At 39.1% G+C, this 15591-nt stretch overlaps 1 protein-coding gene across 1 annotated transcript in view; it reads right to left on the reverse strand.

The window, feature by feature from the left end:
- The window catches only part of LOC127583619 (sortilin-related receptor-like), a 153014-nt gene that overhangs the window by 7338 nt on the left and 130085 nt on the right, over positions 1 to 15591 (reverse strand). The window contains 6 exon segments of the mRNA XM_052039782.1: positions 527 to 736; positions 3716 to 3908; positions 8491 to 8597; positions 11620 to 11794; positions 13820 to 13984; positions 14927 to 15046. Coding sequence (XP_051895742.1) covers positions 527 to 736; positions 3716 to 3908; positions 8491 to 8597; positions 11620 to 11794; positions 13820 to 13984; positions 14927 to 15046 — 970 coding nt within the window.

Here is a 15591-nt window from a genome sequence, read left to right on the forward strand (position 1 = left end):
AATTATCAATACTGATTGCATTTTTACCATAAGATACCATTTTCCTAAGTGAAAGAGATCTGAAGGCAAGTACTTGACCTGCACTTGAAAACTTGTTTGTACTCAACTGAAAAGAAACACACAAGGGATAGCTATTTCACTCAAGTAGATGAGAGTAAACCTTAATTTGATAAAAATTCAAAATATTTGCACTACAACTTATTAGTAATGAACATATGCTATTAACAGATTGTTCCTCCCAACCACTGCTACAGTCTGGAAAGACAGCGAAACTATATTAGTAGCAAAATAAATCTGTAATCTACTTTGAAAAGAAATTCTGAAAAACATTCTTTCAACTGAATGGGGAGGGCTTGAGCATATATTTGGCATCAGATTGCAGTCTTATCAAGAGTACAAATGCTTTATAAATTTAGACTGCACATCGGTAACAAGTTAATAAAATATGCTGAGGATTTGGTGACATTTTAGTATACCCATCACTTCAACGGGTAAAGGCTTTTCTATGCATGTAGAGCAAACTTACCTAGCTCATCACCTGAAGAAAACACAGCAGATCCTAATCGAGAATTATAGTGACTATTGGCAAAGGCTGTAAAGCTGTGTTGGAGCCTTCGATGTCGAATAAATAACACAGCAAAGCCAATACCCAGCATCACAAGGAGCAAGAACATGACTGGGACTACGATGGCTGCTACATCTGTAGACTTGGAACCTTTGGAAGCTGATGGATCTGCTGCTTGGGAGAAAACAAGAATTTAGTTAACGCTACTTCAATTGAGAGACAAAGAATTTCAAACATGGATTGCTTGTAAACTGTTAAAGTGACCCCATCAATAAAAATAAAGGTTGCAAGGACAACAGAAAATTCTGTAAATATACATGTCTCTTACAACTAAAAGTGAAAGATAAATCCACCCTGGCATTCTAGGGGGTAATACAACTGCTTGACCTTCAATACTGACTTGCTAATCATTACCAATACTTGCTTCATACATCCCGCACAAGGTTTTAAATGATTGTACAATGCTAGAAAAATAATCCTTTTTAAAAAAAAAACAATATACAGACTACAAATTTTCAGAAACATTTAGTTCCTCAACCTTGGTCTCTCTTCCTACATGGTTGTTCTTAGATGCGGTTTTCTAATTCTGCATTGCTCTAATGTTCTAGCCCAAGGCTTTAGTACAATCAGACCTGGGAATTAATTTATTTTTCGATTTCTGTATATAGTCAGCATTTTTAAGCAGCTCTTCTTTAAATCAAAGACCAAAAATTGTAAATGAGAAACAGGAGTCATTAGCAAGGACTCAACCACAGGCATCCGTAACTTTAGTCACTAAATCTTGTGGCTTGACAATTCAATTTGGTGGTTCAAAATTCCATTAACTAATTACCTTAATCCAATTACCACCATCAAAGTAAAACTTTAAAGGGGTCCTTGTTGTTCAAAATACTCCCCATTTTAAGGAAAGAAATGCTCATATGCAGTTTAATTTTACATTTTTACCAAAAAAAAGTCAAACTTAGTTACATGAGGCCTGCAGAATTTCTCAAAGATAGAGTTCTAGATCCCATTTATTACATGGAAAAATCTTCCAAGTCTTTCTCCAACCTAGCATTAACTCTCAGTTGCACACTAATTATATCCCTTGTAACTTTTCTGTAGCCATATTACACTGGAAAGGACTAAAGTGAGCGCTCACCATTTAATAGTGGAAAATTGTTCTCCTGTATGCAGTTTCCTCCCTGTGCTATGCACTGATCATTCATAGAATAATAGGACTTTTTTTTTGGTTAAAAACATCATTTTTTAAATTTGGCACAGAAATTCTTGGCATGACTTATCCTAGTTGTTGAATCTTTCTATAACCTCCAAGTGAGGGGAGGCATGGCACACATTTGTTGCACTGATAACTATGGCTCCTGGAAAATTATTTAGAACAGGACCGCATAGCAAGTTACTGTTCTTATTCAAACCCCATTTTCACTGGAGTCAGTGCTTCCAAGTGTTCTGCTATTTATCCTTACACTTTAAGGTTAGAAGTGGGAGAGTTGGGTAATGATTGCACAAAGTTCAATTCAATTTGAGACTCCTGATCAAATGAAGCAGTCCATACCAGCATATCAGCCCATGCCTGAATTTTGCTGCTAAGTGGCAAGAAACACTTGCATCATGGTCCTCAACAAGATGATCAGGCAATGGCTATCTTCAACAAGAGAGAGTCTATCCACCCATCCTTAACATTCAATAACATTACAATCACAAAATCCCCAACCATTAACATCTGGAGGATCATCACCGACTAGAAACTCACCTGGACCAGCAACATAAATACCACAGCTACAAGACCAGAACAGAGGCTGGGTATCCCGTCATGAGTGATTCACACCCCAAGGCCTTTCCACCAACTACAAGTCTGGAGCATGACAGGAGACATTCAAGGTGCCTGTATGAACAAGGCTCCAATAACACAAAATGCTCAACACCATCCAGGACAAAGTAACTGCCTTGACTGGTACTCCAATACTAGCCTGAACATTCAATCTCTCTGCCACCGAAGAGTGACTGGTATGTGTACCGTCCACAAATTACATTGTGGTTACTTGCCTAGGTTACCCTTGAACCCACTATCACTACCAGCATGGAGAACAGAAGTTTCAAGGGTATGGGAACACCACCATCTATAAATTTGCACACCACTCTGACTTGGCAATATCACTGTTCCTCCAATCGGTGTTGAGTCTAAACCCTGGAACTCCATACCCAACAGCACATTCACCAGTAGAATTACAGTAATTCATAGTAGCAGGTTACCATTATTTTGGCAAAGGCAATTAGGAATGAGTAATAAATGTTGGCCTTGCCAGTAATAGCAGATCCCAACGTTAAAAAAATACTTAAGTAAACCCTGCAGACAATGCTTGACCTGTACCTCGATGAACATCTAATAAAACGGCTGTAACCACAAGGTTCGCACCTCATTCTCAACAATATAATCTCCAGATCCAACAGGGTTCTGAAGGTTGGGCCTCCGCACTCTGCCAAAGCCCAGTCCCATCCAGTCCTTGCTGTTCACTCAGCCCTACACATCCAGCCTTGGTTAGTGCAACTATACGCGGCAATGGACTACACCTGGCATGATCCAGCCTCACCATCGGGATCTCACCACTACTCATATCCTTGTATGAAGGGAAATGAAACATTTTTAAATCCTCACCTACAGGTAAATTCTGAAGACTAAAAGTAAACTAAATGTTAATATTGCTCCCTAACCCTTGAACAGCTTTGAAGCTATAACAGGAAATAATGACAATTCTTAAGTAGAAATAAATATCTTCAAATTGACTACAAATCAAACAGAAGGCCAGTCTGTAACCAGCAAAGCAGAATGAAAAGAAAAAGAATCTGTCTAAAACAGCTAAAAAACAAAATGATTTCTAGGTCAAAATAATTCTAAAAACTTTGGTGTTTACATGTTATCTCTCGTGTTGGTGTAATTTATGCACAGCATTACTTTGATGACACAGGGACAATAGCATAATTGACCATTCTTCGATATGACAACAAAGCAAATAATGCAGACTTAACAATGCATGTAGAAACTACAGCAGCCACGTGAAGTATCGTGTTGCCTAGTTGACCCTCATCCTTCAGGTTAACTATGAATTACTCATGTTCTGTGCATAGATTATCAAATTTTCTTGACCTCACCATTGCCAAGTTCATCATAGAGCAGGGTTGCAGGTTCACCACAAATCTGTCCATTGTACAAGCATCTGGCTTGTACTGTAAAAGTGTAGCTGTGGCCAGCCTTCAGATCAGAAATCTTGAAGATATTATCCGTTGTATTCCCAAGACATACAGTTGTATTGGTTGTATGATCAAACATGTGGATCTCATAACCCTGGGTCAAACAAAGGACAACGTATTAGGTTTTGCTGTTTTCCCTCCATTTCGTTTGTCCATCAGTAGATCCTGCAGTTCACAGGACAATGAATCATAGTGCAAAAATCAACATACAAAACCTGCAAACAGAAGCAGGGCACTCTGAAACAGCCAAACAAATTAAAAACAGGCAGAAGAATTGTGGCAGCAGGAACTTAATCATTTCTGGTCTAAGTTAACAATTTCTAGGATTTTAATTCCTGGACAAGTGAGAACCAGAATGAAAAATGTACTCCACTCGAGGGCAAGCAAATTACCAGCAGTCACACTGCACATGATCCAGCAGTACTGTATTCAACGCATATTTGAGATGCAAACTTTTGTATTAATACAATTACGAGTAACACCAATTTGAGTTAAAATGCATCTTGCACACATACACACTTTTCTCCATATGTATACTGACATTTTTCTCCACTTAAAGCCGCTAGCTTGTCCATATACAAACCAAATTAAAAAGCAATCAACTTAGTGGCAAGTTTGCTGGTCTTCCGATATGCAGACTCAATCAATGCAGGTACAGGTACACAGCTTTTCAACAATAAATCAACAAATTTAATGCTGAACATTCCGGAGTTCAATTTTAATGGAAAATCTGAGATTGGTCAAATATCCAGTCACACAGATCAGTTTCAATCAATTAATGTCAACAATCTTGCATAGCTACAGCCAAGAAAACATTCATTTTGTCAACAAGATAATATTTTTGGTACTTTTGGGAAATGTACTCCAATGAATTCTGGAACCAGAGTCAAAAAAACTGGGAAGTTGACAGATTTTTTATTTCCCCTCCAAATATGCCTCACAGGCTCTTACGGTTATCCTAGGTTTGAGAAGCGCAGACTTTGTTCATTTCTTTCATTCCTCTCCTGCCTTCTCCCTCCCATCCCCCACCAATCGTCTGGTCACCACCCATCTCATGTCAAAAAGGTTCTTTACATAAATTTCTCAGAAACTGAAAAACAGATGATTCATGAATATCTCCAGTGTTCTCATGCCAGATTGAATCCATTTAATGATCACCAGTCATCAAGGAGTGGTAGATCACTCAATTAGCTATTACACATTCTCCACATTCATTCACTGCTTAAGCATCAATGAAAGCAGGGAGAAGCAATCCTTTAGAACACCAGCTATTTTAGAAACTCATTAAATCTTCTAGAATAAAAAGTATCCAACTTACCTCATGGGAGCTGTAAACTAGAAACACTTCCTCACAAAAGCTTTTATTTACTCATCCAGCATATTACTGTTTATAAAAGACTAATTAAGTGTACCAAATTCCACTCAATCATCATAAAGAAATGCCCTCCAGGGAATGGTTATTTTGCAACACAGATGCTAGAGCCTGAGTCATCCTATATGTAATTCACTAAAACATGCAAAGCTGTTAACACTGGGGAAAGATGGGAGCAAAATTTATGGCCAAGAGTCAGACAGATCACAGAATCATTTAATCTGAGTGCCATTTATTTAAAGTGCAAAATATGTCAAAATGTAATGTTTGCAATCACAAATGAGTATCATGCCAAATGAGTGAGATTTTATAGGTTGTAGTGTATTGATTGTTGCTCTGGTGGAAAGTACAAGCCTCATTTGCTGATGAAAATACCAGCCATGATGAAAATACTAACATAAAATTATCAGAAAACTAAATGTTTGAAAAGATCAGATTCCAGTGCAGTATCACTCATGGAAATTTCCTAGTTGCAGCATTAAGCTTTGTTTGCTGTATTGTCATCCCTTGCGGTTTAATTCCACTGTCATCCAACAGAAAAAGAAAACCAAGAAAAGATTAAATAGGAAGTATAAAAAGCATTTCAAGACCATGAATAGGTTCAAAAAGTTTCCAATCTCCTTGAGAAGACCTTGTTAGGGGTAGAGAATCAAAAATTGAAAGTATTTTTTATTGAAGCAAAAGGTCAATGTTATAGAGAGTCATGAGTTATACAGCACAGAAATAGGCCCTTTGGCCCAACTGGTCCACGTTGACCAAGATACCCCATCCAAGCTAGTCCCATTTGCCAGCATTTGGCCCATAGCCTTGTAAACCTATCCAATCCACGTGCCTGTCCAACTGTCTTTTAAAAGTTGTTATCGTATTTGCCTCAACCACTTCCTCTGGCAACTCATTCCACATAGATACCACCCTTTGGGTGAAAAAGTTGCCCAAGTTCCTAGTAAATCTTTCCCCTAAACCTATGCTCCCTAGTTCTCAATTCCCCAACCCTGGAAAACAGACTGAGTGCATTCACCCTATCCATGCCCCTCATGATTCTATAAGGTCACTTCTAAGTCTTCTACATGCCAAGGAATAAAGTCCTAGCCCGTGCAACCTCTCCCTATAACTCAGTTCCTCAAATCCTGGCAACATCCTCAAATCTCCTCTGCAGTCTTTCCAGTTAATAACATCTTTCCTACAGCAGGGTGACCAAAACTGAACATGATACTCTAGGTGCAGCTTCACCAGCATCCTGTACAACTGTACCATCACATCCCAACTTTTATACTCAATACCCTGACTTATGAAGGGCAGAATGCCAAAAGCCTTCTTCACCACCCTGTCTACCTGCGACTGCACTTTCAGTAAACCATGTACTTGTACTCCAAGGTCCCTCTGTTCTACAACACCACTGGGCTCAAGAACAGCTTCTATCCCGCTGTTATAAGACTATTGAACAGTTCCCTGGTACGAGAAGATGGACTCTTGACCTCTCAATCCACCTCGTTGTGACCTTGGACCTTATTGTCCACCTGCACTGCACTCTCTCTGTAGCTATGACACTTGATTCTGTATTCTGTATTGTTTTACCTTGTACTACCTCAATGCACTGTGTAATGAATTGATCTGTAAGCAGACAGGATTTTCACTGTATCTTGATACAAGTGACAATAATATACCAATTCCACTCCCCAGGTCTCTGCTGTTCACTGTGAAAGTCCTACCTGGATTTGACTTTCCTAAATGCAACACCTCACACTTAACTGAATTAAACTCCATTTGCCATTCCTTGACCCACTTACTCAGCTGATCAAGTTCCCCCTGCAATTTTTGAAAACCTTCTTCATTGTCCACTATGCTACCAATTTTAGTGTCATCTGCAAACTTACTAATCATGCTTTACACATTCTTATCCAAACCACTGACGTAGATGACAAACAACAATGGGCCCAGCACTGACCCGAGGCAAAGCACTAGTCACTGGCCTCCAGTCCGAGAAACAACCTTCCACCATCACCCTCTGCTTTCTCACATGAAGCCAAATGTGTATCCAATTAGCCAGCTCTCCCTGGATTCCATGCAATCTAATCTTCCAGAGCAGCCTACCATGTGGAATCTTAACAAAGGCCTTACTGAAGCCCATATAAACCATATCCACCGCCCTGCTCTCATCAACTTTCTTGGTCACCTCAAAAAACTCATTCAAGTTCATAAGACATGATCTCCCATGCACAAAGCCATGATGACTACCCCTAATCAATCTGCCTTTGCAGATGTACGTACGTCTTATCCCTCAGAATCCTTTCCACTAACTTACCTACCATGATGTTAGACTTATTGGCCTATAGTTGCCAGGTTTTTCTTTGCTACTCTTCTTAAATAAAGACACAAGAGTCACTACCCTCCAGTCTACATGCATCTCACCCATGGTTAACGATGATGCAAATATCTCAGCCAGGGGTCCTGCAATTTCTTCCCTAGCTTCCCATAGTGTTCTTGGATATTCGTGGTCAGGTCCTGGAGATTTGTCTACCTTCATACCTTTTAAGACATCCAGCATCTCCTCTACTGTAATGCAGACTTTCCCCAAGGCCTCCCCATTTACTTTTCCTCATTCTGAAGTCTTCATATCTTTCGCCATGACAAGAAACAGGAGAAATATTCATTAAGGACCTTGCCCGTCTCCTGTGGCTCCACATGAAGATGTCCCCTTTGGTCTTTGAGGGGGCCTATTCTCTCTCTAGTTACCCTTTTCCCTTAATATACTTATAAAATCTCTTTGTTTTTTCCTTAATCTTCTCTCCCAAAAGAGGAATGAGAAAATACATGAAGTGTGTTTGGATAAGCTAAAAAGGTAACGGTCCAATAGCCAATACAGATTTTCCACTGAAGTATGAACCTTAGTCAAATCCTAAAGGGTGGCGGGAAATTCAACCATCTCATTCACTCTACCAAGTCACAATGTCATGTAATGGAAGGAGTGGAGGACCTTCCCTTTTATTCATAAAACAGGCAACTAACAACGCTCATGGTAACCATGCATAATAATATGCACACTAGTGGAAACATTAAAAATAAAATTTGTTATCAATTCCTATGACATGCAATAGTCAATGTGTGCAAATTCAAATTAATCTGGGTGAGAATATCCATGATTTATAAAATGCATTTCCAAAATGTTTCCAGAATAGCTTTTTGCTGTCTTGACTGTGCATTTTTGGCTTATTCTGCTGGACAGTTTAATGCCAAATGACTTGAGATAAAATTGGAGTCAGCTCAAAGTAAATAGCTGCAACTTTTGATCATATTTTACACTTACCCTGCTGTCATTAAAGCTCCGTTCTTTTAATCTGAGGCTTTTCCAGAACAGCAGGATGTGGTCTTTTTCTGGTAGGATTTTCAGTGACTCTGGTGCCGACAGAGGGACTGCCACAAGAGAACATGAAATGAAAATATAGACACAATGAGTTATTCAAACTATCAAAATACCATAATACCACCAGCTGCCTCCGGCAACCCTCCTAACAGACAGAGCTCATTGTTCCAGTGCATTCCAGATACATTCTTCACAGCATGTCTGGCCCCGAGCAAAGATCTTGGTCAACTCCTTCGGGTCATTGTCACCATTCCTGTGGCACAAAAGCACGAAGAAAATTCAGCAGCGTACTGATGCACTTTCAAATCATTTGGCAGATTCTGAACACTGGCAAGAATGCTCTGGGATCAGGATAGTTGAAGGTGGTCAATGGCTCATTCAATTTGTTATTGCATGCAAATATTAAACACAATTAAGCTCCCCAGACTACCCAGATGACATCTGCCATTTTCAAAGCATACAATAATTCCTGACAAGTGCACAAATTATTACAGTTTTGTATGGTGTTCATATAAATCAAAGTTAAAGCCAAACAAAACTTTTCACTCCAACTAACTTAGTTTGGAAATTAGATCTCATTGTAATTATTTATTCAGCATTATTTAGGACCCATTAAAATTTTAGTTATAAGCACTGAAAAAAGATAGCCATTTTATGATAACAGAAGCAGATTGGTAGCATTTACTACTTTCTTCTGCTCGATCCCTACTCAAGAGGATGGGGAAAACAACCCACTAGACTATCCATGTCATTTTGGAGCATCACCCATGATGAGCATCAATAGAGAAAAGATTGTTGGAATTCGAATAACACAAAAGGAAAATAGTTGATGTGATTATAAAAGATAGGTAATAGTCTGCATTTTTGCAGTTACCATGGTAAAACAGTAGGTGGTATGTTGCAGGGAACTGCTGGCAGATCTGCAATGCACTGCCAGCATCTCTCCATCTAATTGGCATCAAGTTCGGGGGAGCTGCACAGAATATGCAAGTCCCGAACTTGCTAGGTGTTTCAGTGATTTTGTTTTTGATTTCCAGTGGCAGAATACAAATTTGTGGCAATTACTTCCACTATACAGGGAGGTCTGTCAAATGAGCCTGCACCAGGTTATACTTGGAAAAGCAATTTCATTTCAGAGAAGAACAGCAAGGGAAGTATTATGTAATTTACATGTTTTATTTAATTTATTTAAGAGTTTACTGTTCACAAATATTAAGTACTTTTTTAATGTTATTTTAAAAAATAGTTTGATTTTCATTTGCTTTTAATTGTTTCTGAAAGTCAGAGACAAATATTCCAAAATTGTGCTTGGTTTGAGTAGAGGCAGCAATTTACGGCCCATAATCTACCACCATGCTGTGCTCAGCTTGATAGAAAATACTTGATTGCTCTCTCTGGTGGAGCTCAAAAGAACTTTTTTTTCTAATCTACAGTGCCACATAAGAAAGCAAATCTTGTTTATCAAATTCCATAAGTGCTGTTCTCACTTGGATGTTACAAACTATGTCAGAACAGTTAGGGAAAGAAATGACTCTATCCCTTTCTGAGAGTCCTTGACACTGATTCACCACTTGGGATTCACCAGAATTGGCTTTTGCTCTCTGAATTTCAGGAGAATGGGAGGCAAGCTCAGTAAAACATTCAAGGCTCTGAGTGGGTTTGATAGGGTAGATGTTTGAGAGGATATTTCCCTCTAGTAGGAGGGCCTTGAACTAGGAAACAGAGTCTCAGAGTAGAGGATGGACAACTTAAAACTAAGGGCGGGGATTTCTTGTCTAGAAGTAATAAATCTTTGGAACTCTCGCAGAACTGTCAATATCTAGTCAATATGACTGGGAGAGAAATTTCTGCACTACAAGGGAATCAAGAGCAATAGGGATCAGCTAGGAAAGTAGAATTGATGACAAATATCAGATCAGCCCTCATTTTATTGACTGTCACCAGTAGGCTTGTGATGCTGTATGGCTGAATCTTCTCTGATTCCCAAGTCTCGTAGCAATCTTGATAAAGTAGATATTCACCACATTTGATTTTGAATATACATTCCAAAGAGATTACTGCATTGCTGCTAAAAATTGTACAAATAATATTTCTGCATGGAACTCTAATTTTGAATTGTTTTAATACAAAACTGAATAGCAACTAACTATTAGAAGCATCCAAAGTACTATGTAGAGTGTAACAGTGTTATAGGAATAACAATTCACAGCTGCATTGTCTCTTAGCTTTTAACATTCCTCCTTCAGCCAACATAATAAGAGACAACATAATGGTGCAACAGTTAGTTATGGTGGCTCACAACTTCAGGGACCAGGGTTTGACCCTAATCTTGGGAGTTGTGTATGTGGAGCATACATGTTCTCCCCATGACTGTGTGGGTTTCTGACAGATACTCCAGTTTCCTCCCACATCTGCTCACTTGGTTCCGAAAGTGCTCAATTTTGGAACAGAAGCTCAAGTGATAAGCAATTCTTTGGAACAAATCTGAACTACTTGTGCATACATCTTGAGGGGATTTTAAAGATCATACAACACAATGCAAGCACAGAATCCAATGTCTTTGGCAACATTTCTACCTCAGCCAACAAAATCAGATATTTTAAGTCAAATCATGCCAATTATTTTTGCTGGCAGTTCCAATCAATGGTCAACTGTTGAAAATTAGGTCCCAGACTTCCACATATGCACAAATCTAGGACTGACTGATAGATTCAGAGGGCCCAGTCATGTTGGGATTCCCCAGCATCATGCTGAGAAATTGCCCCTCTGATCCTGTACCATGCAATGGTTCCAGGTGGGCAGAGTGGACCTGGGCTGCTCATCAACTGCTAGTACAAGATTTCACTATGCTTAAACAAACCTCTGTCTACCTGTATAACATTAGTGACACTTCAGAGCAACTACACTTTGAATCTGGAAGCAGAAACTGCTGGCTATACGAATGATTCTGCATCAACCTTTCTTCAAGCTTGCAACAAGGTGCCCGTTTTTTTTCTTGCAGTTAGTAATTACACTGCATGGTCATATATACTCTCTCCATTAAAGATTTTCAGGTTTTACAAATTGCCTCACCTGTGTTTAGAGAGACACTTGCTTCTTTGCTCATGTTTAACAGTCTAATGACCACAGTGTACTTTCCACCTGGTTCCAGCTGCTTCACAATATATTCCACTGTGTTGTTCTTTGAGGCCACCTTGTAACTTTTTTCACTCTGACGGATGGAATCTTTTACAAGAATTGCGTAAGTCTGGGAAACAAACAAATTTGATTGGTGGCTAGCACATTTTGTTTCAGTTATTATAGCAGTAAGAAACTATTTGGCTATAAAATAAAACCCAGAAGAGTCAACCATACATGTTTAAAGAGACTGTTTGCAAGGCTGGTTATCCACATGGCATTTACAGGAACATGGAATGAAGACAGTTCCTGTTCTGGGGCACAAGTAGCCTCCTGGCAGAGGCGACTGTAATTGGAACCAGGAACCACGCATTCCCTTGGGCACCCATCAAAATGCCTCTATTAATAGTATGCCATTTTTTATACTAATTATCTACACTGCTATGCAAAGCAGTCCCAAATCAAAACATACTCAATTATTGACCATATGCCAATAGTTTAGTACTCCAAAACCAGAGGCCAGTAAATTTTGAACCTCTTTAAAATATATATTTAAACTCCACAATCTTTTTTATGGAATGCACTTGTTCTGTAAATCCCTCATTCCTTAAAGAATGTTTTAATTCTTTAGGGAATGAGGCATGCAAAAAAGCTTCTGAAATATTTCAATAAAACTATTTAAAATTGAGACAGTTATTTTGGATAGCAAACATAGGAACACTGATGATTCCATTAGTGCTGCTTCCTGCTCTTATCCTGAAATCAAGAGTTTCATCACCTCCGTTGCCAATTTCCATCCTCCTCTCACTTTCACATGGCCACACTCTGACACTTCCCCTACTTCTCTATCTCCACCTCAATGAATGGGTTGGTGATCAATATCCATTATAAGCCCAATCTTCCACAGCTACCTTGACTGCACGCTGCAGCATCCCACCCTGCTCCCTGCAAAGGCTACATTCCATTTTCCTAGTTTCTCCAACTCTGTCATGTTTGTTCTGACGATGACACATTCCACACTGGTGGTATGAGATATCTTTTGTCCTCTCCGTCAAAGTTCACAGGGCCATCACTGTGTCTGTTCAATTTTCCGCATTTCCGCTCTCAGTCCTGTCCCACCCGGAGCAAGGAAAGGACTCCCACTAGATTCCACGTTCAATGGATCATCCTCTATAATTTCTGCCACCTTCAATGTAATCTCTCTTCTAAAAGCCTCTTCCTTCCCTTCCCAGTGTATCCCTGGTTCATCTTTCCATTCTCATCAACACCTACTCCCCTTGTTACTACACACTGCCAAGCAACCACTGGGTGCATATTTTCTCTTCCCATCATCCAGAGATGCAAACACTCCTTCCAGTTAAAGCAGCAATTCACTTCGTTCAGTGTACTGCATTCATGATACTCATGGTGTGGCCTTCTCTACACTGGAGAAACCAAATACAGATTGGTGACCACTTTGCAGAATACTGACATTCTGTCCACAAGGAGATCTTGAGCTTCCAGTGTTTCTCACTTTAATTTTCCATCTTACTCTCAACGATCCTTCTGCCTGTGACCTCTTGCACTGTTCAATAAAGCCCAAAGCAAGATTGAGAAACAACACTGCACCTGTCAGCTCACAACTCAACACTGAATTCAACAATCTGAGCCTTTCCATTTTGTATTAGAAATGGTCAGTTCATCTACCTGTAACATTAATTATGTTTCTCCTCTCTTCACTGTCGCTCCTCAACCTGCTGAGTATTTCAACATTTTCTTATTTCATATTGAGCAGCTGTAGTATTTGGAAATAACATTGTTTTGCTTTCTCTCCCCTCTGTTCTTTCATCTTCTATTTGCATCTTCTCCAGACACATCAGCTGTGATTAACAAAGCATCACCACCCTCATTTAGCCAGCACGACCACAACTTGTGTATCATTCCGTTTCTCTTTGTCTCCATCCCATCACAGAATTCCTTTTACTCTCTCCACCCCTTCCCTTCTCTGGACCTTAAAACAAGTTAACCTAGCTTTCCCTGGCTTTGAGTGAAAGATCAACAACTTGAAACATTAACTCTGTTTCTCTTCGCACAGTTTCAGTCTGACTGGAATATTTTCAGCATTTTCTCTTTTAATATGGCCTCCGTATTTTTTGTCTACAGGGCAGATACTCACTAAACTCTCATTCAGCAGGTCATATGGAGGTTGCCACTTCAGTACAGCTAATGTCTTGTCCTCTTTCACAATGTGCAAGTGGCGAGGTGGCAGCCGGTTATCAGGTATCATCTTAACAGCAACATATTCAGAAGGTGGCCCTAAATATGGGACTATAACACGAACCTAGAAAAATATAAAGAAAATGGAATAGTGATTTCAGGTAAAATGAGCCATCAAACTTTTTATAATCACACAGACATTTTAGATAAACATTATGCATAAAACTAAATAAGGATAGCTCAGTTAAGTGGAAAGCTTAATCTCAAATCAGAGCTATCTGGCTATTCAAGCAAGGAGTACATGATCAAAATTTGAGACTGCCTCCACATTTCACAACCTCCTTGAAAGGACTGATGTAACTATCAAAAATCCAAATGGTATTGCATCCATTTTACAGGAACAAGTTCAGCACCTAAGCATCCAACATAAGAGATGGCTCACGTTCATTCCGGAACACCTGCCACATTGGTAAAGGTTTCTGTATAGCCAACATATTAAACAGCTGTGAAGACCATGGGAAATGTAATTAGGGGAGCCCAATATCCAAAGGAATCAGATTGCTTAACTTTATTTCTAACTGACCACTCACTGCATGCACTGTACATATCATTAATTTTCAAGTGTTTAGCTAAAAACAAAAAGAGTAGGATATGATATGTTATGGACTAGGATTCTTCAAGCTGCACACTAAAGTTACAGTCCACTACCAACCATCATGCAAGCACTTCTCAAAGAACCCATATCCCACTCTCCAGATGTTACATGATATCCAGGGACCACCAAGAATGACACCTGCATATCACCAATTACAAGCATTCGAAAAGGGTAGACCATTTTCTAAAGGTCTTGCTAACATCCTCATTTGGCAGTCTCATTAGGCTAATCTCTCACTTAAGTCTGGGTAACCAGAAGGAATCAACCCAGTTTAAACGGTCACAAGATTAAAGCTGATCAAGAATTTTAAAAGAACAAATCTATTTTCATCAAATTTCCATGCAAACATTTTAACTATGTGACCTTAAGCAGGCAATATATTTTAAAAAGTACAATAATTGAAATATCTACCAAAAATAGATACTGCTCATCACTGTTCACCATCACCGTGAGATTGTTCTTGGATGACCTAACAGTTTTTGGATTCCGATACAGTTCCAAAAATGACGTGGCAAAGAAAACACCATAAGTCTGTTGAGAAAGTAAGATTGTTAAAGGCAGACAAATTGCCAGGACCAGATGGCTTGCACTTTAAGATTTTTTCTTTAAAAAAGAAAAGGACATTATTTCAAAGATAGTGGATTCTCTGGTTGAAATTTCTCAAAAACTGGCTAAATTCTGGAAGGGTAACTAAGGGTTAGAAAACAGCCTTGTTTCACAAAGCCAGGAAGAGAGAAGGTGGGGAACTACAAGTCAGGTAGTTTAACATCTATTGTTGGCAAGATGCTAAATTTAATAATCAAAGAGGAAATAACTAATCATTTAGGAGAGCTGAATATAATCAAACTCAGTCTACAAGGGTTACTGAAAGGTAAATCACATGATTTACCTTTCATTAACCCTTGTTGACTGAGTGAATTCTTTGAGGATGTGATACTATAGGGAGAGTTGATGGAGGAGAACCTGTAGATGTAGTGTATTTAAAGGCATTTGACAAGGTGCCACATAAGATCCTGGTGCATAAATTAAGAGTACAAAGCATTGGAGGAAGTGTGTCAGTATAGACTGAAAATGCT

This window comes from Pristis pectinata, chromosome 27 (genome assembly GCF_009764475.1).
Source record: "Pristis pectinata isolate sPriPec2 chromosome 27, sPriPec2.1.pri, whole genome shotgun sequence".
In the NCBI taxonomy this organism is placed as follows: Eukaryota; Metazoa; Chordata; class Chondrichthyes; order Rhinopristiformes; family Pristidae; genus Pristis; species Pristis pectinata.